Below are 19,623 nucleotides of genomic sequence, written 5' to 3'. Positions count from 1 at the left end.
TGTGAAAAAATCTAGTCTATGTAAGCGTCCCACTTAAATATAAACTCCCTGAAGTCAGGGACATCGGCTAGAGTACGGATTTTCAACCTTGTGTCCTCAGAAGCTAGATCATAGTTGGCATTTGGAATGCCGAGTATTTTTTAAAAGATTTTATTAATTTATTTGACAGAGAGAGAGATCACAAGTAGGCAGAGTGGGGGGGCAGACCAGGCTCCCTGCTGAGCAAAGAGCCCGATGTGGGGCTCGATCCCAGGACCCTGAGATCATGACCTGAGCCGAAGGCAGAGGCTTAACCCACTGAGCCACCCAAGCACCCTGAATATTTATATTTTAAAACAGCTTTATTGAGGTACAAGTGACACACAACTGCACATATTTAAAGTGTACAATTTTGATATGTTTTGACATACATATGCCAACTGTGAAATCCTCACCAAAGTAATGAACACATGTGTCACCCCTGGAAGTTTCCATGCCTCTTTGCCTCTCCAACCACTGATCAGTTTACTAATACTGTAGATTACATTTTCTAGAATTCTATATACATGGAATCTTACAGGATCTCATTATTCATTCCTTCCTTCATTCATTTTGGTCTGGCTTCTTTCACTTGGCGTAATTGTTTTGAGATCCATTTCCTATTGTTGCAAATGGTCCGTTCCCTGTTATTGCTAAGTAGTAATTCCACTGTATGGATATACCACAGTTGGTTCAACTGAATGTTGACAGACATTTGGGTAGCTTCCAGTTTATCCTCTATGAAAAAGAAAGCTGCTAGGAACATTTATACACAAATCTTTGCATGGACATATAGTTTCATGTCTTTTCGGTAAATATATCAAAGTGGAAAGTCTGGATCATATGGCAGATGTAAATTTAACTTTTAAAGAAACTGCCAAATCATTTTCCAAAACGGTTATAACATTGATTTTCAAATATTAAGCCAAACTTGCAGTACTGAGAGAAAACACACTTGGTCAATATGCGTTTTTCTTTGTATATGTCATTAAATTCAATGTGCTAAAATTTCGTTTTGACATTTTACATATATCTTAATGGGAGATATGTTTTCTTTTCTTGTAATGTTTTTGTTAGGCTTTGCTATCACTGCAATGCTTAGAATGAGTTGGGAAGTAGTCTCTTCTCTCCAATTTTTTGAAAGAAATTTGTAAAACTGGTACTATTTCCTCCTTAAATATTTGGTAGAATTCCCCTGTGAAGCGATCTGGGCCGAAGTTTTCTTTTGTGGAAATTTTTTTTTTTTTTTTAAAGATTTTATTTACTTGACAGAGATCACAAGTAGGCAGAGAGGCAGGCAGAGAGAGAGGAGGAAGCAGGCTCCCTGCTGAGCAGAGAGCCTGATGTAGGGCTTGATCCCAGGATCCTGAGACCATGACCTGAGCCGAAGGCAGAGGCCCTAACCCACTGAGCCACCCAGGTGCCCCTGTGGAAATGTTTTAAACTACATATTCATTTTGTAAGTAGAGAGGGATATTCTACTTCTCAAAAATTTTTTTTGAGATACAACACATATACCATAAAATTCACCATTTTAAAATGTACCATCCAGTGGTTTTAAGTGTACTGGCAAGGTTGTACGACCATCATTACTAACTAATTCTAGAACATTTTCACCGTCCCAACACAAAACCTCATACCCGTTAGAAGTCACACTCTATTTTTCTCCAACTCCCAGCCCCTGGCACCACTAATTTATTTTCTGTTTCCATGAATTTGTCTATCTTGTACAGTTCACAGAAGCAGAATCATACAACAACAAAAAAAAACATACAAAGGTGGCCTTTTGTGACTGGCTACTTTCACTTACCATAATGGTTTCAAAATTCACCCATGGCATACAGCATGCGTATTAGCACTTCATTCTGCTTCATGACCCAAAGAGCCAAAACTATCTTGAAAAAGAACAATGTTGGAAGACCCACCTCCTGATTCCAAAACTTACTACCAAACTTCAGTCATCAGGATAGTGGTGTTCTGACATAAGGAGAGACATGAATGAAGCTGGACCTCTCTCCCACACCATCTATAGCAATGACTTCAACATGGATCTAAGACCCAAAAGTAAGGCCTGAAACTATTAAAACTTTCAGAAATCATACATGTAAATCTTCACAACCTTTGATTATACCCCAACTGCAAAAACAACAAAAGAAAACATAAACCGGGTACCAACAAAATTAAAAAAAAAAAAAAAAAAAAAAAGTTTGCTTCAGAGGACAACTCCAAAAAAGCGAAAGATAACCCACAGAGTGACAGAAATTCAAGTTATTTATCTGATAAGTGACTTATATCTAGAATATATAGAGAACTTTACAATTCTATAATAAAACAAAACCCAAATAACCCAATTAAAAATGGGCAAAGGATCTGGACAGCTCCCCAAGGAAGATCTACACATGGCCAACAAGCACATGAAAAGATGCTCGACATCATTGGCCACCAGGGAGATGGAAATCAAAACCACAATGACGCACACCCTCATCCCTCATTCTGGGATGGCCAGAATGAAAACAAACACACAAAACAGAAACTGAGAAATGTTACTGAGGATCTGGAGAAACTGAACCTTGTTGCTGGTGAGAATGTAAAAAATGGTGCCACCAGTTTGGAAAACATTCTGGTAGTTCCTCAAACAGCACCATATGACTCAATAATCCCACCTTAGGTTTATACCCAAGAGAAATGGAAACCTATAGACCCACAAAAGCTGGTTCATCAGCATTCACAGCAGCATCATTCATGATAGCTGAAAAGTAGAAACAATGCCGTAAGCCAAGGAACAGAGAGACAAAATGTGGTGTATCCAATTCTGGCATGTCATTTGGCAATAAGCAGAAATGAAGCAGTGAGACCCACTACCACATGAATGAAGCTTGAAAATATACCAACCCGGTCACAGAGGACCACACACCACATGATCCTATTTATATAAAATGCCTGGCATAGGCAAATCCATAAAGAAAGAAAGTAGACTTCTTGGTTGCCTAGGACTGGAGAAGGAGGGGATGGAGACCTTGAGGGGTGATGACTCAGTGGGTTGAGGGTTTTGTGGGGGGTAATGAAGATGTTTTAATCTGGGGGTACTTGGGTGGCTCAGTCGGTTGAGTGTCTGACTCTTGGTTTCAGCTTTGGTTATGATCTCAGGGTTGTGGGATCAAGCCCCACTTATAGCTGTGCACTCAGCGTGCAGCCTGCTTGAGGTTCTCTCTCTCCCTTCTCCTCTGTCCCTCCCCCCACTCATGCATGCTCTCTCCCTCTCAAATAAGTAAGTAAAATATTTTAAAAAATAAAATAAAATTGATTATGGTGATAGATGCACAACTCTGTGAATATACGCCAGTGAAATGTACATTTCAAGTGGGTGAGTTGTATAGGATGTTGATCATGTCTTAAGTTAGTGTAAAAGCCGATATAAACCTCTGTTCTACTGCAAGAAGCGCCCTCACTGGTAGCATTTTCCCAAATAGCTGCGTGCTGGGGCATTGAAGCAGGCCGTGGCCCCAGTAAGTTTCCAGTGGGGAGAAATGGAAGGAAAGATCCAGTGGGGAGAGGTGGAAGGAAAGAGTGGTGCAGGAGCACTGGGGAGGACGGCAGGTGGACATGCGAAGGTGAGAAACTGTGTGGGGTCCCAGAGAGAAGAAGGGGCCTAGGACACAGGGATTGCATTTTCCTGTCCAGGCCCCACCTTTGCTCACTGTGGGCCCCACAGAAGATGACAAAACTGCTCTGTTCTCCAACTTTCTTCACGGGAAAAGCAGAAGCAAGTCCTCCCCATTTCATGACTCTCCCTTCTTCTCATCACAGCAAGTACCTGGGAGTCTTTGAGTTCTGGAGCCGAGCCCAGCGGCACTAGCTGCTGTCCAGGTCCTGCTTCCTATTAGCAGTGGGTCTTAGATGAGCCCCAGGGGTCCCCTAGTCCTCACGTATCAAGTAAGGACAATAATTAACCTGACCTGCCTCCTTCAGAGGAGGCTTCAGAGCTACCACGGGTGGGAAAGAACTCCCAGAGTGCATTACTGTGAATTCCAGGAAGAATTTCAGGGTAGATATGATGATATTGATCCCTCAGCTACAGGGGCCATCAGCTGTTCATGCTCTCTCGTTAGCATCTGCAAATTGATCAGGGTCAGGGTTGAGGGCAGCTGGTGACCACAGAATAGAGCTAAGACAAAAGGCCTATAGAGGACCACGAGGGAAATGGAAAATGGAAAAAATGCATCCCCAAGATGATGAGTCCCACATTTCACAGCTGCTTAATTGAGCTCACTGCCAGGAGGACACGTGGTTCTGCAGATGGTCGTCGTTCTGCATAGAAGATAGTGCAATACAACCTCCATGACCATACCCTAGGGTCTCCCACACTCTGGAAACCTGCTGTCCAGGTCATCTGGGGACACAGGAGAGGCCAGCATGGTGCAGCAGGCAGAACAAGGAATGGCTCCTCTTTTTCTCTGCCTCGGACAACAACAGGATGTTGTCAGGCATGTGATGGACAGTAGAGGCAAACAGGACATCATGGAAGAGAGGGGAAGGAAGCAAGAATGAGCATTGGGGCAGCTGTGAGACAAAGGTTTGCCTCTTCCCAAACAGCTGTGCCAGGATGGACCTCATGGTTGCTGTTCTGCATGCCTGGATATGGAACCGGAGGTGGACATCTAAGTGAGTACCTCTGGGGAGGACAGGCCTTCCTCTCCAGTCTGTGCATGGGGGAGGGTGGATGGGTAGGGGTGACAGGTGCTCATTGCTGGGATCCATTCTGAGGGGCCATTACCAATGTCTATTCTGATTGGCTGGTCCCCAAGCTTACCAATCGTTAACTATTTTGAATATCAACACTAGTGTATAACCTCATTACCTTGGAGAAGTGCCAACATTTAGCAGCCTGGTCTACCTTCAGGCTCTTCCAAGCATGGTGCTTCCTTATCAATCCATTCTGACAACTGATTCCCATAAAGGTTTCTGACTTGTCCCCACTCCTCTTCACTCCTTCCATTTTTATCTGCAGTCAAATGCTCTACCACTGAGCTATACCCCCTTTCCATTTTTATCTAAGATGAGAAACTAAAGCATGGTCAAGTGCCTCAATAATATTTATCATTAGTGCTAGAATTTCCAGTTGTCTGAGAACACAAAAACCCTCTCCAATCATGATTCATAATCACAGTGGAGAAGAGCTAATATTTAACGAGTGCTTCCAGATGCCTGACCTGGTGCCATGCACTGCACACACAGCCCTGGGAAGCAGGATCTAGTACGAAGAGGGGACGGGGCCAGCCTGCAGCAGGTGAGGTAACTCACTCTGGGTCACCTGGTACCAATGAGGAGGGTCATCCAGCTTCCCAAGGGCGTGGTGCACGCAGAAGAGCCTGTCCCATGGTTGGCATGGGGCCAGCAGCCGAGGCGGGACCACCCTTGGGGAGAGGGCGTAAAACTCATGTGACATGTCATGGTCAGCGTGTGTACACTCCCGGCCCAGATGCTGGTGGGCTTCGCCCTTCTCTCTCATGGAGGGAGTGACCGGGCTTACCACTCTTGTAATAAACACATTCTTGGCAAGCAGACTCTTGTAACAAAACTTCCCCAACCTCCCACCTGAAAAGGTTACTGTGATAAAACCATCCATGTTCCTGCTGCACATTTTTGGGAACTATAGAAAAATGAACAGAAGGGGGGAAATCCCCTTCTTTTTATTTGTCATGTCTAACCCTTGTTAACAGTTTGGAGCTTTTAACCTCTAGCCAATTTCAACGTGTCATTCTTTTCTCTGTGTTTCCAGCTGTTACGATCACCATCTATACAATTCTGTATCTTGCTTTTTAAACCTAATCATTATGACATAAACATTTTCTATGCTATTGTGAACTCTTCAAAAACACCAATGAAAATAGTTGTATCCCATGCTATACGGTGGGTAAGCCAGTTTACTTAACCATGCCCTAACCTCCAATATGATTTCAAGTTGAGATGTTCACGTATGAGGTTCTAAGTAAAGAGGTGGTATTTGCCACATCTGAGTTCTGTGTATCTAGGAATTAAAGTGTCACAGCTGGTCATGCAGTTTGAATTTGGCTTTTTAACTTAAGGATGAGTTTTAAATGGTACTGAGGTGGAAGGAAAATGTCCCTGAATCCCAACAAGGCACTTAGCTAAATCTCTTAGGACATCTTTGTGGACAGTGAAAAAATACAGATCAGATAACTATATAATTTTGTAAACTCACAACTGGTTGGACAACTAAATCCAAAGACTGTTAGCTCAGGTTCAGTGTCACCCTGGAGAGACGTGTCTAACTGCCATGAATCGAAGCATTTCACCTAATCCCTTTACACATTTTAAAACCAGTGATACAGGTGAAGTCCTAGAAGACAGGTGTATCAATGATGATGTTGTAAGGGATAAGACTGTCAACTATGACGTTGTAAGGGATCAAACAAAGATCCAAAAAGGTCTCATCAGGCGGGAATATTTGTCTGAAGCCAACAAGATGAAGATCAAGCATATAAATGTAAAACAGAGAATACCGGGCTCAACTGAACTTGGTTGACAACAAGCTCAGTAGGAGGTAATAGTCGACGCTGCTGCCAAAAAAATCACGGGCAGCGGGAACAGTAAATCATTTATGGAGCAGAGAGGTCACACTCTCACTGACTCTGCTGGTGAAATCACAGAGTATCTGTTCTGAAAGATACTTTTTAAGAAACGGTATGACAAGTAGGAGGAGGTCAACGAAAAGACGGGGAGGGGAGGGTGAGCTCTGGCAACATTATCATGTGAACAGCCAACAAGGCAGCTTAGCTCAGTGGCTACAGCGTGACCTCCGAAGCCACTGCTAGGCCTTGACACCCAGCGCCGCCATTTTCTAGCTGGTGACCTTGGACAACCTACTCTCTGTGCCTCAGTGTCTCCATCTTAAAATGGGGACAAGAGCAGCACCTATCATCATCATCACCATTATTATTCTTACTACATTATTAGGCTGGTATAAGGACTGACTAGGTTAACACCTGTCAAGCACTCAGAACAGTACCTGGATATGCAAACAAAGGGCTTCTAGGCTGCAGAGAATTAGAAGGGCATGATGGATGACTTCAAATATTTGAAAGCTTCTCTGAAGGGGGAAATCGTGCTTTATTCTGAGATGTTCTTGAGGACCGTACTCGATTCAGTGGAAAGGTAATGGCTTAGCCTCTTCATTTCAATTAGCATTTAATGTACATGTATTTTGGGTCAGATACTGTGCCAGGTGCTAGGAATAGAGAGATAAATGAGATACATACTGTTTCCTAAGGGCTCCAACGTCTATCAGGGAAGAGTCAGCCACCTGAACAGATAATCACCATAGTATGGGAGTAAGTGCTTTGGGCAACTGGAAGAAGGTGTGATGAAGTCTCCCTCGGGGAGCTGGGCAAAGCTTTGCAGAGGTGGGGCTTCCAAGCTGAGTCTGCAGGGATAGTAGGAGTTCATGTGGGAGCAGAGGGAACAGTGTGTGGGATCAGAGCTGTCACCAAGTATGGGATTATCCAGTGAACGGTGACAAGTCAGTGATGTTACAGCACAAGGTGGGGGGTGGGGGCGGAAGCTAGAGACGGGGCTCAAAGAAGTGGAATACCAATGTACAAGGTTGCCAAGAAAGTCCGGATAATCCCAGCAGTACGATCTCCCCCCACCGCCCAGCCTACTTCTCTACTACTGTCTTTTCAACAAGCAACCCCAGCAAAGGCTGATTAAAGAAACTACACTCCAGGTGAAAATTGCAAAGGATTTGACTCAATTTTCCAATCATTCGTCTTCAGTGTAAACACTGGGGTATTTGCCTATAGAGTAAGACAGTACCATATTCCTGAGATATTTGTATCCCGGGAGTACCCAAGAGGAGGGACTGGAGCAAGGCCTGGAGCAGCTGAGCTCCTCCCCACCAGGACTGAAGGCGCTGTGTGAAAGGGAGTTCCCCTACCTGCACATCCACTCAGGTACAAAGGGAAGGAGGAACAGTGAATTATTCTACACTTAGCCCCTAGGCTCTCCACTTGATGCCACTGAATAATATTCATTAAGCACGCTACTGGGATGTAGAGATAAGTAAGTCACCAACACTTCCTTCAAGGTGCTTACAATCTAGCATAAAGGGTCACTGGCCACACAGAGCATTACATCACTGAATGTGAGGGGGGCTGCTTCTGGTCATGACGGAGTAGCTATACTAGATTTGCCCTCCTGTCTTAAGCAATGACAAAACTGGACAAGCATACACATCAGATGTTTTCAGGCACTGGACAATGGGTTGAGGGAAGGTAAGGAAACACACAAGGTGAATTTCATATTCGCCCTGGCACTCCGCCTGGGTAGATTGCCCAACCACAGCACAGGGAGATGGAGCAAAGCAGAACATGGTTGTCCTACTGATCTGGGGAAGTAGGAACTGGAGTTTGGGGCTGTTGAAACATCCAGAACTGGCAGGACAAGATGCTGGAGAGGAAGGTTCTTCAATAAGGTGGGGGCCCAGAAGTTTGTTGTGAGGGTGGGGCTCACACAGATCTCTGGCTGAGTGCTGTGTTGCTCAGATGCAGGGTGAGATCTGGCGTGGGCTGGCAGAGAGCAGCTACTTTGGAATTGAGAGCAAGAATATTAGAGGTTCTAGAGACCTACCACTGGATCCATGGGAGTTCCAGTCTAGCCAGCCAGAGGGGAAGCACCAGGCATTCCAGTGACAACAGAAAGAGCAGGTCCTAGGAGTAAGGACCATGTTCTAGAGTAAGGGTTACTCTAGTCCTGCCCTCTCAAAGCCTAAAGCCAAGCCTTAACAAAATTAAGGAGAACCATCAGTAAATTAATGGACTGCCAGAACAAAAACCAAAATTGGGTTTTGAACTCATTAAAGGAAGACAATATAATTCAGACTCCTTTTCAGAGTATCATTTGCAATGTCCACAAAATTATGAGAAATGTGGAGAAGAAAGAAAATGTGACCCAAATTCAGAAGAAAAAAGGAGTCAATATAAAACAACCCAGAGATGTCCCAGATTTGGAATTGGCAAAGACTTTAAAGCAGTTATTTTAAATATTTCATGGATTTAAAAGGGAAAAAAATGATCTCAATGGATGAAGATGGGGAATTTTAGCACACAAAGGGAAACTATAAAAAAGGAACCAAATGGAAATTCTGAAATGGAAAAGCATATTATCTAAAAAGGAAAACTCACCAAATGAGCTTAATGACAAATTAGAGATGGCAGAAGAAAGGATTAGTGAAGTTGAAGACAGAACCACAGAACTTATCCATTCTTAAAAAAAAGACAGAAGAAAGACTGTACAATCTTCTGGAGCAATAACAACCTAAGTAATACATCTACTCAGAACCCAGAAAGAGAAAAGAGAAAAAGCAGAGCAGGAAAAAATAAATTGTTGAAATGTCCCAAATAAACCTACAGAACCAAGAAGCTCAATGAATCCCAAATAAAATAAGCACCAAGAAACACACACCCGGGCACATCCCAGTCAAGCTGCTGAAAGTTAAGGCTCAAGACAAAATCTTGGTTGCAGAGGGAAAAAAACCCCACATACATATAGGGAAATGATGTGAATGAAGACCTTCTCTTCAGAAATAATAGGGACAGGAAATAAGGCAATGGCATTTTTAAGTACTGAATGGCAAAAAAGATCACAGATTCAGAATTTCATATCCAGAGAAAACAAACTTTAAACATGAGAGGAAAATAAAGACACTTTCTAGATAAGGGAAAGTCTTTGCCAACTTGTTAGCAGCAAACCTACTACATGAAATTTGAGCCCCTCTCCAGTAGGCTGGTAGGACACTGACTTCCTCTGGGTGAGCGCCAGGTGAGTAAGGAGGCTGGTGTTGAAAATAAGGAGGAAGCTCCTGATCCCTTTATGCTTTTTTTTTTCCCTTTTATGCTTTTTTTTTTTTTTTTTTTTTTGACAGATCACAAGTAGGCAGAGAGGCAGGCAGAGAGAGACAGGAGGAGGCAGGCTCCCTGCTGAGCAGAGCGCCCGATGCGGGACTCGATCCCAGTACCCTGAGATCATGACCTGAGCCGAAGGCAGAGGCTTTAACCACTGAGCCACCCAGGCGCCCCATCCCTTTTATGCTTTTAATCAACAGCTCACCGCCCCCTCCCAAGAGGCAGACTGCAGGAACAGGAGAAAAGGTGAGCTTTGTTTCCTAAGATGACGAGGAAGGCAGCAAGCTAGGCAGCGATACCCTGGGGCGGCGAAGCCAGCAGTAGAATCCTGAAATGCTGTAAACAGGCATTGCTCCAAGCCCCTAATTCCGTCACTCATCACCTTGGCCTCATTCCCAGATGCTCCTCGATCTCTCTAGGATCTGGCAATAAAGGGTCAATTCCTGGCGAGCAGGGCCCCTCCAGGACCCTACCTTGGGTCCCTGGCTGGCTGCCTTTCTGATGGGCAGTACACGGGCCATGCTAGTTAAACATTTTTCCTATGGCCCCTGGTTGCTTCCCAGGGAGGGAGGCCGGGGTGTGATGTTCAGGGAGGGTGCAGGAGAGGACTCCAGGAGGCCCAGGGACACCATGGAGGCCCTGCTCCTGGGGGTGGGGCTGCAGTGAGTGGGAAAGGGCAGGGAGGCTCTGAGAGCCAACGAAATTAGCTCTCCAGTGGGCCCGAGTATTCAGGGACACTTGACTCTCTAGTACAACCTCTGTTCTAATCCCCTAGGTCATGTTTTTCCCTTTTAAAAAGGGATATTTCATAGCCTTTTAAATAAATCTTTTCAGCTCCACTGATTTGGAATAACATGCTTAGCAGCTTAAGAACTTCTAGCTGGGCCTTCAGCAAGTTGTCCTTCCACGAGCCCATTTTCTCATGAAACACTGGCCTCCGGGTCTGGCTGGGCCTCTCCCAGTGCCGGCACCGTAGACCCCAGTCCTATTCCGGGATCCCTGGGAGGGATGCTATTCCTCCCTCCCTGCATGTAGGGAGCTGCTCCTCTTTCCCCGCATCTCCAAGACGGAGATCATTCAAAACACAAGCCCACAGAACCCCAAAAGGCCACTCTCTTGATCAGGGGCAAAGACCCTATTTCAGGCCCAGGAATGAGCATTCCTCCTCGGAGGTTCCGTTTCAAGGGAATCTGGGCTGTGTGTCTGCCCAGGCAGACAGGAGGAGCTTATATCGGCCTAGACAGATGAGAAGCTGTCAGAAGGCAGTGGCCCGGAGAGGAGGAGGTGGGGTTGATCAACACGGTTAAACCAGTGTGGACACTGCCGACTGAAGCTCCGTGCACAGCCTTCGGAAGCTGGCCATGTGTGTTCACCACCACGAACCTTTCTGCCTCCTCCGGGACCTTGAACCACAAGCCTTAACGAACCATGGTCATCTGCCCTCAATCCACACTCGGTCTCACTGATCAGTGAAGCCAGTGTCTCCCGTCAAGTTACAGGAATCAAGGAGTTGACACCAGAATGAAAAGTCCATGTTTTCTAAGATGGTGTTCCTATCACTGGACTACCGTGAAAGTCACACCCAAACAGAACCAACGCTCCTTTCAGTGGAGATCCCTGGTTTGTGTAGCTTTCTGCCAAACCTGAGCGATGGTGCACAGGCCAGACAGCTTCCCATGTGATGTGATGGAGACCCTGAAAAGCCGTCCTGCCGAAAACAACCCTCCTCATTCCCTGTCATGACATTCCCGCCGTGAATGACCCCGTTAGTTAAAGGAGCTGCTTTAAATACAACCCCGTAATCTGGGAGTTCTTAGCCTCCTTCATGGTGCTGTCCACACACAAGCTGTTTCGTGTCTTCAGATCAGTGGCTCTTTTTTTTTTTTTTAAAGATTTATTTATTTGACAGACATCACAAGTAGGCAGAGAGGCAGGCAGAGAGGAAGAGGTGGGGGAGGAAGGCTCCCTGCTGAGCAGAGAGCCTGATGTAGGGCTCGATCCCAGGACCCTGGGATCATGACCTGAGCCAAAGGCAGAGGCTTTAACCACCCAGGCGCCCCAGATCAGTGGTTCTTGAAAGTGAACCAGCATCAGACTCACCGGGAGGCCTGTTACTACCCAGCTTGCTGGGCCCCACCCTGATAAGGGTCGGCCTGAGACGGAACCAGAGACCCTGCATCTCTAACAAGCCCCGGGGACAAAGTCGATGTTCTGGTCCGGCACCCACTTTGAGAATCAATCACTGTCCTATTAATTTCTAAGGCATCTTCAGGAGATCGGTAGCTACAGTGTGAACGCACTCTGATAGGGAGTGAGGTATGAAGACAGAGGGCTCTGGAACAGAAAGGGGTCAAGGGCCCAAAGACAGGCCAGCTGAACAAACTCAGATCTTCTCAATTGATCCACCAATGCACAAGTGCCGTGGGCTATGCAGCCGCTGCTGGGCCTCTGACTCTGGCTTTCTTTCCTGATGTCTTCTGCCTGCGGCCCCCAGAGGAAAGGCGAGGCTGCTGGCAGCGTCCCAGCAGCCCAGGCGAGGATGGGGGGCTCCTCCCTCAGCCACGGCGGCCCCTCCAGGAGGAGAGTGAGTTCACACAGCTGATATGGCTGTCAGCGTGCTGTGGGATCTTGGGGGCTCCTGACACCACGTAGAATTTGCACAGGACTCAGCCGAGTCTTAAACAACATTTCTTTTTTGCCTCTTTGGAGACCCTCTGCTTCCTAACAGGATAAATTCAAAGGAAAACATGCTCTGACCCTTCAGCAGCCTCTTGATACAGACAACAAGGAACTCCTTAGCGGGCTGGCTGAGGAGGTGGGTGGGGAGGGCTTCATCACAGGAGCAGAGGCTAGGAAGCCACCTATCAGGTGGGGCCTCATGACTCCCCTCTTGCCCCATCAGGAGCTGGTTCTGTATGTCAGTGGAGAAGGAACTGAGACTTGAATGTCCACATGGTATCATCAGGGTGTCTACTGGGCAAACAGTTCTGTTAGTGATTTCGCCCTTCGTACATCTGAAAACACTTTGACATCCTCCACGTGACTCTATCAAGAATCCTGGGAAATCACCAGAATGGGAACAGTGACTGTTTGACAGAAGACCACTGAGAAAAGAGGCACAGAAAAACCAGTGGGCATAGAGTAGAACCATGTGTGCTGACCACACATTGTGAGATCCTGAGTGGGGGGTCTCTTTCCTAGGCCCTGGTTTTGTCATCTGTGAAATTATGGACAAGGTGATGGTGAAGCCTTCTGATAGATCTACTCAGGAACGAGCTGCTCAAAGAGCAGGACTGGCCTGAGGTCAGTGAGGTAAGTAACAGTGACTCAGAGAGACGAGTGCCCCCTAAGCTGTTGAGTAGGCCATTAGAGCACTCCACTGCCACCCACTGCAATCACCCTGACAGTGTGGGCTAACTGGGAACTCCAGTTGCCTTCTGGACCTGGCAAAGACCGAGGCCCCCAAGGGAGGGATGGTAAGAGAGACCCAGAATGCTCTCGGACTGTGTCTTCAAGTCCCAGGGAAGCCAGCTGCTCACTGGAGAAGAGAAAGCCATTTCCTTCGGCACTTCCTTTCACCAGGTGAACTCAGTGGACACGACCCTGGATGGCAGGCCCCGTGCTAGATGAACAGATGTGGAAGCGAAGGAGACTCACTGTCCACCCAGGAGGGAGTCACAGTGAGGAGTGGGAAACCGGGTGGGTGGTGCTCAGCCAACGGGCCAAGTCCAGCCACCAGTCAGGTCACAAAGTCTGGCCCTGGCCCTGGGCTGAATCAGCATGAAAAAAAGGAGTGCCCTTTTATAACCCACACCTAGGCGCTGACTGCTGCCCAGGTGAGCACCACCTTCTTCAAGGTGAGTGCAGGAGCCATAAGACTTGAGGAAGGCTCAGGTTCAGAGTAGCTCCCAGGCGGACACCCTCTGCCACACACACAGGGGAGAACAGATGCACACGTCTGACCCCCGCCAACCCCCTGGCTGGAGAAATTATGGGCCTGCTCTCTTTCTGAGACTCAAACCCTCTACACACATGCAATCCGTGGACCCAACTAGCTTCCCACCCGTGATGTGCTGGTAAGTGACTGTTCTCCCACCTGTTCAAGATGGTCAAGAGATCCACTAGGCCAAGCCTCAGGCACAGTGATCAGACTCCATGGGGGAGATAAGGTGCACACGACATGCCCTCAAGAACCAAGGGGCTCTCAGCCTCCGGGAGCAGAGAAGAGGCAGACGCAAATACCCACGGGACAGAGGAGAGAATGGGAGATGCTAGAAGGTCCAGGTTATGGGTTGGGGAAGAACCAACAGGGAGCTTCAGAAGAAGGGAAGGCTAATTTCAACTGGGGACCAGTTGGCCTTCCAAAACAAGATAGAGCCTGGAGGGACCATGCCTTAGGATGCGAGAAGGCCCCAGTTCTAAAGCCTCTCCCGCCACAGTCGGCCAAATCATCTCAAGACAGCTGGTTCTCTCCGATTCCAGACAGACCATTTGCCCTAAGTGCCTCACAGCTTTATGAGAACTAAATGAGAGCTGATTTAAATGCACACTGGGTCAATGAAAGCACCAAATATAAAGTTTTTGTCATCACTCGGCTTAGAATGAGGAGGTAACGAGGGAGGCTGAAAGTACATGAGGGAGAGGGGGTACGAAGGGGTGCGGGGGACACCTGCCAAAGGCAGGGCTCACGCAAACACCCACTGGGCTCACATCGGGCTCCAGGGATTTTTTTTAACTCCCACAGATAATTTTATTGAAGAGACTCTAAGAAGATATGTCACAACACCTAAATTCTTCAGCATCAGGAACATGAAAGTCCCAACCAGAGAGGTGTCTTCCCAGCCCCAAGGGACAGGAACACAGCCACTTACAGTTGCCGGCCAGGGAACCAGGGCCGGGGTCCGGGGTGCTCCGCAAACACTCCTTACATAAACGGACGGGCTCCTTACTGCCTCCAGTGGGGCTTTACATTCATGCTCCATGTTGACTTGTAACCACAAGCCAGTAGGGCAGATGGCATCTACTCTCGTCCCTGTCAAAGATGGGGAAACCAGGGCTCCCAGAGGGCAAGTGACTATCCACATCCCCGGTTAGCACTGCCAGAAGGGAGCCTGGACCCCTGCCTCCTCACCTCCTTACACTACGCTCTTTCTAAGAATTGTTATGGCAGCCGATCTTCACCCCAACACCTTTCCTGACTTTAGAGACGGTCTCCCGCGTGCTGTTCGGAGCACTCTCCCCGGAAAATGTCGCTTAATCAGACCCTTTCATCAAGGGAGATCCTGTTCTTACTCCCAAAGGTACTGGTTTATTGCAATTCAGAAAGTGGTTTTGTGTATCCCAGAAATGAGTGTCATGGATGCTCTGGTCCTTTCACCAAATAAGAATTGATTTGGGTTAAAACCTTCAGTTTGATTGTTTCGAGTCATTGCTTCTTAGAAGAAAGCGAAGGGTATTAGGAAGACAGAAGGGCATTATTATAATTATGGTTGTTGTTGTTTTTTTTTTTACCATGGATACTCTTTGCCTACAAAGTCAACTGTCAGTGTTAACAGATGGCCTAGCCGCAGGAAGGGGGGACGGGGGCAAGCTCTTGGTTAAGGTGGCACTAAGGAGTTCGAACCAGCTGGGCTGATCTGGGGTCTGAAATCTGGGCTGGAGCCCAAGTTCTAGCCAGTGAGGGTGGGACAGGGAGCCCTGCCTCCCCCTCCCCCGGATACCCTCTCACTGTAGCTACCCCATGCAGGTCTGTGCCTTTCTAGGAGTCTGTGACCTTCTGGCTGCGGCAAATAAGGTAGCAAGGGAGAGCAGAAGAATGGGGCCTCAGAGAGAAAGCTGAAGCATGTTCAAGGTCAGAGCTACCCTCCCCTTTCATGACCTACCTCGGCCACTTTGGCTGACCTACTTCCTAGGGAATGTTTTCATTCTAATAAAAATTCATGGTTCAAAGGTTTTGGCAGAAGGGTGGAAATCACACCCACTCCACAGCTCTGTTGAGGGATGCCTGGTGATATGTGCTCGGGCTGAGGGGCTCAGAGGCTCCCCTAAATTGGCAGGAACCAGGGGTGGGGGAATAGAACTTCCAAGGATTCCCAGTTCCTGAAGGGAGCAGTGGATTAGTTAAGAAGAGGTCAGGGGCCTTAACAACGAAAGTCCACATGTCCATCAGTGTGGCTGGGTCAGCTCTGATCTCTGCAGCTGGAAGAGCATTTAACTCTGACCAGGGGGTCTCAGGCCTGTCCAGACACCTCTAGTGTATGTCAGTGAGAGGCCAGAGCACCGTGGGACCTGGGAGAGCTGAGCCATTAGCTAGACAGCGTACGCTGAGGATGAGTTTACCAGATTCACTGTTCGTGCCCCCTGTCCGTGGACAGAGAGAATGGGACACAGAGTAGGGGGAGGAGGCAAGGTGAACCAGAGCATAAGGCTGGTGTGCTGGGGAGCCTCACGGGGAGCCCTGAGCAGACAGCAGGGAGAGGGGGTATTAGGCGGATGGCAGAGATAAGAGGATGCTAGAGGCAAATTCACCAACCACAGTCTTAAAGTCATAGAGTTTAGAGCTGGAAGGCATCTTCGAGATCATCTTCTCCAACCCCCTCTTGCGAAGCTAGGAATTCTGGGTCGTGGCCACAGTGTAGAGCCAAGCCTAAGAGCCAGGTCACCACTCCCACCCCCTGCCCAGCCAGCTGCTGCTTGTGAGGCCAGTGGTCTTTCTGGCACCCTCCAGTCTCCCCCAGGTACGGACCCCAGCCCCCCGGCTTCAGTGAAGCTCAGTGACCGTGAGCATCCTGGAGCATTCCGGGAACCATCCCACCAGCCATTCCAGCCAGCCATACCTTGTGTGAATAATGCTGGTCAACGATCCTTGCCAACCCGAAGTCCCCGATCTTGAGCACGAGGTCCTCTGTGCTGATGAAGATGTTGGCGGGCTTCAGGTCCCTGTGCAGCACGTTGGCCGAGTGGATGTACTTGAGCCCTCGGAGCAGCTGGTACATGAACAGCTTCGCGTGCTCCTCCGTCAGCGTGCCCTGCTCCAGCAGGTGCGCCAGGTCCGTCTCCATGTGCTCCTGGACGATGTAAGCCACGCTGAACTTGAACAGCTCGCCCTGCAGGTCGGTGCCCTTGGGCCCCAGCACCTCGTACACCTTCACGATGTTGTCGTGGTCCAGGCGACGGATGATCTTGATCTCCCGGAGGGCGTGCTTCATGCTGCGGGCGTCGCTCAGGACGATCTTCTTGACCGCCACCTTCCGGCAGGCCCTGCTGTCCACGGCCGACAGCACCAGCCCGTTGACGCCAAAACCCAGGGGCTGGAAGTCAACAAAGCGCCCACCAAGGTCATACCCATAGACACTGGCAATGCAGTCCCCCTTCTCAGCCATTGTCAGCTCAGTGGTCAGGGTCCGCCCGGGCGATGGAGGGGCGGTCAACGTCGGCCAAGCCCCGGGGAGCAGCCTTCCCGGCACACCTCATTCTGTCGAATCCCAGAGCTGAGGGTTGCTTTTTCTCGTGGTGATGTCACTGCCACCAGCCCTCTGGAGATAGGAGTGGCATCTGTCCATGCTTGCTGAGCTGCGGAAGGCGAAGGCTCAGACTGTTTTCTTGACCCGCGTCAGGAGGGCTGTCCACCAACTCCTTGGTACTCTGAACTCTCCTCGAAATTTAGAATGGCTCATGCTTTCTTCAAATGTAGCATCTTGGAGAGAAAAACCAGTCTCGTGATCTATGTGACTGTGATGTTTCCTACCGTAATGAGCCTCAAGGTAAAAGATCCAGAAACTCTCCTCTTTGAATCTTGTGTTAAAAAAGACGTTCCTTCTGGCTGAAATGCAGAGCTGTGGCTGGGCTGAGCTCCTGGACTTCTGATGGCCCAAAGCTCAGTTTTATCACAGCATCCAGCAGCCTGGTAGCTCTTCTCTGCATCCCAAGCAGGATGAAGGGATCCCAGCAATGGATTCTGGAGGCCTCCAGGGGCTTCTTTCTACTTCTGCCGGCTCCCCTTTCTAGCAGCTCCCCTTAGATGCTGCGACCCAAATCAGGCTGGTGGGCACTGGCGAAGAAAGCCGGAGAAACCCAACCACCTTTCTCGAGCTCTACACCAAGTTACCCCGGAAGTCCCAAAGCCGAGGGGCACTCAACTGCCACGCCAGGATCCTCCAGAGGCCTCCGACGGGGCTGCGTCCTTGGTCACCCCTTCCTCCACGCCACCTTGCACAAGACTGTGCTGTTGGACTCGGACAGGCTGCAGGAACGCGGCATCTTTCAGACCATGTTTCCTTTCCTGTCAAAGAAATAACGTTGGGTAAATTTCCACACTCCAGCCTCCACACCTTCCCACTTGCGTGTCCTTTGTTAACCAGCCCAAGTGTTATTTGATCTGTCCAGCCAGCTGAAACACTGCTTGCTCAGGGGATTCCAGGCTCTACGCTGCCCAGCCGCCCCTCCTGCTGTGCACAGCGCTCCCCTGGAAGGGAGAGAAGATGGATTGATTTGATAAGATCGTCAAATGGTGTGCCTTTGATGTAAATGCCTGCTCCCCAGAGGTTCACACACCCAAATTGTGGGTGGGAATGATCTGCTCTGACTTTTGAGAAATTAACTTGTGATGCTCTCTAAACACATACCTCAGTACTAGCTGGGAAGGCTGAGAGTAAAAAGTAACGTGCTGCAGACAGAAAATAAAGGAGCAATAATTTTGTGTTTCTGCTTGGACCCCTTTGCTTCTCCCTTTCGCAAATGTCTCTGGATATTTTGAGAGAATTTGCTGATGTTTAATTACATGTGTATCTCTTGCTTTCCAAAGAGGCAGCTTAAGCACACACACCAAGTAAGAGAACTTTATTACCACCCTGTAAAAGGGACTCTCTGCCCAGCAAAGAAGGGCACAGACTTAGCAAGACACCAGGACCGGCATGGTGAACTGTGTTCTCTTTGATGATGAGGATGTAGCTCTCTGCAAAGCAATGGCTCAAATCCTATCCTGACTGCCCCCTGGTGGCTGCTGACTCAAATTACAGGCACAGGATCTAAGCGGGAGGGAAAAAACTGCAAAACAATGTAAAATCAGACCTCTGGAGTAAAGGCAATGTCATAGCTCTTAAGGGAGTGGCAGGTTTTACAAGTTTATTAAGTCCACGGACATTCAGAGAACAAATACTGTATGCTGCACAAAGGAGTGAATTTCAGAGCTATTTCTTAGTTCTCATCACCCCGTTGGATCCTCTATAGGGATGCTTTCGTATCTGAATTTTGCACAACTCTGCAAATGGTAAGTGAGGCAAAACAACAGTTAGCTCAATGTCTGAAATTAAGGGGGCAAATCAAGGGACACAGATGATCTGAAATAGTAAATAATCAGATCCCCTCTGAAGACTTATGACAGATTTGCCAAGGGTCTGGAACATAGTAAATGCTCAGCAGATGTTAGCTATTTGACAACTTTGCTAAAAATTCCCTTGTACTTGAGTAAGATGGATGTACTATTCTAATGTTTTGTCAAGATCTTCAGTGATTCTACTCTGCATGTTTTTACTGGTCCCAGCAGCAAAATAACTTTGGTCTTAAAGAAATTTCAGACTGGGAAGCAATCACAGCAAACAAGTCTAGTGGTCCTTAACCGGGGATGGTGCTGCCCTGTCTGGTTAATTTGACTAGGAGTCACTATTGGCCTTGGAGAGGCAGG

General features: G+C 48.0%; 1 protein-coding gene across 1 annotated transcript in view; it reads right to left on the bottom strand.

The window, feature by feature from the left end:
• Positions 1 to 18,396, bottom strand: part of LOC111142689 (mitogen-activated protein kinase 4) — a 48,977-nt gene extending 30,581 nt beyond the window's left edge. The window contains exon 1 of the mRNA XM_022495986.1: positions 16,778 to 18,396. Within this exon, the coding sequence (XP_022351694.1) occupies positions 16,778 to 17,323 (546 nt within the window). The 5' untranslated portion in view covers positions 17,324 to 18,396. The remainder of the gene's footprint in view (positions 1 to 16,777) is intronic.
• Between the last annotated feature and the right edge of the window lie 1,227 nt (positions 18,397 to 19,623).

This window comes from Enhydra lutris, unplaced genomic scaffold, assembly GCF_002288905.1.
Source record: "Enhydra lutris kenyoni isolate GAN:26980312 unplaced genomic scaffold, ASM228890v2 scaffoldscaffold8, whole genome shotgun sequence".
NCBI lineage: Eukaryota > Metazoa > Chordata > Mammalia > Carnivora > Mustelidae > Enhydra > Enhydra lutris.
The sequence above is the reverse complement of the archived record's forward strand: the minus strand, read 5'-3'. Positions and strand labels throughout refer to the sequence as shown.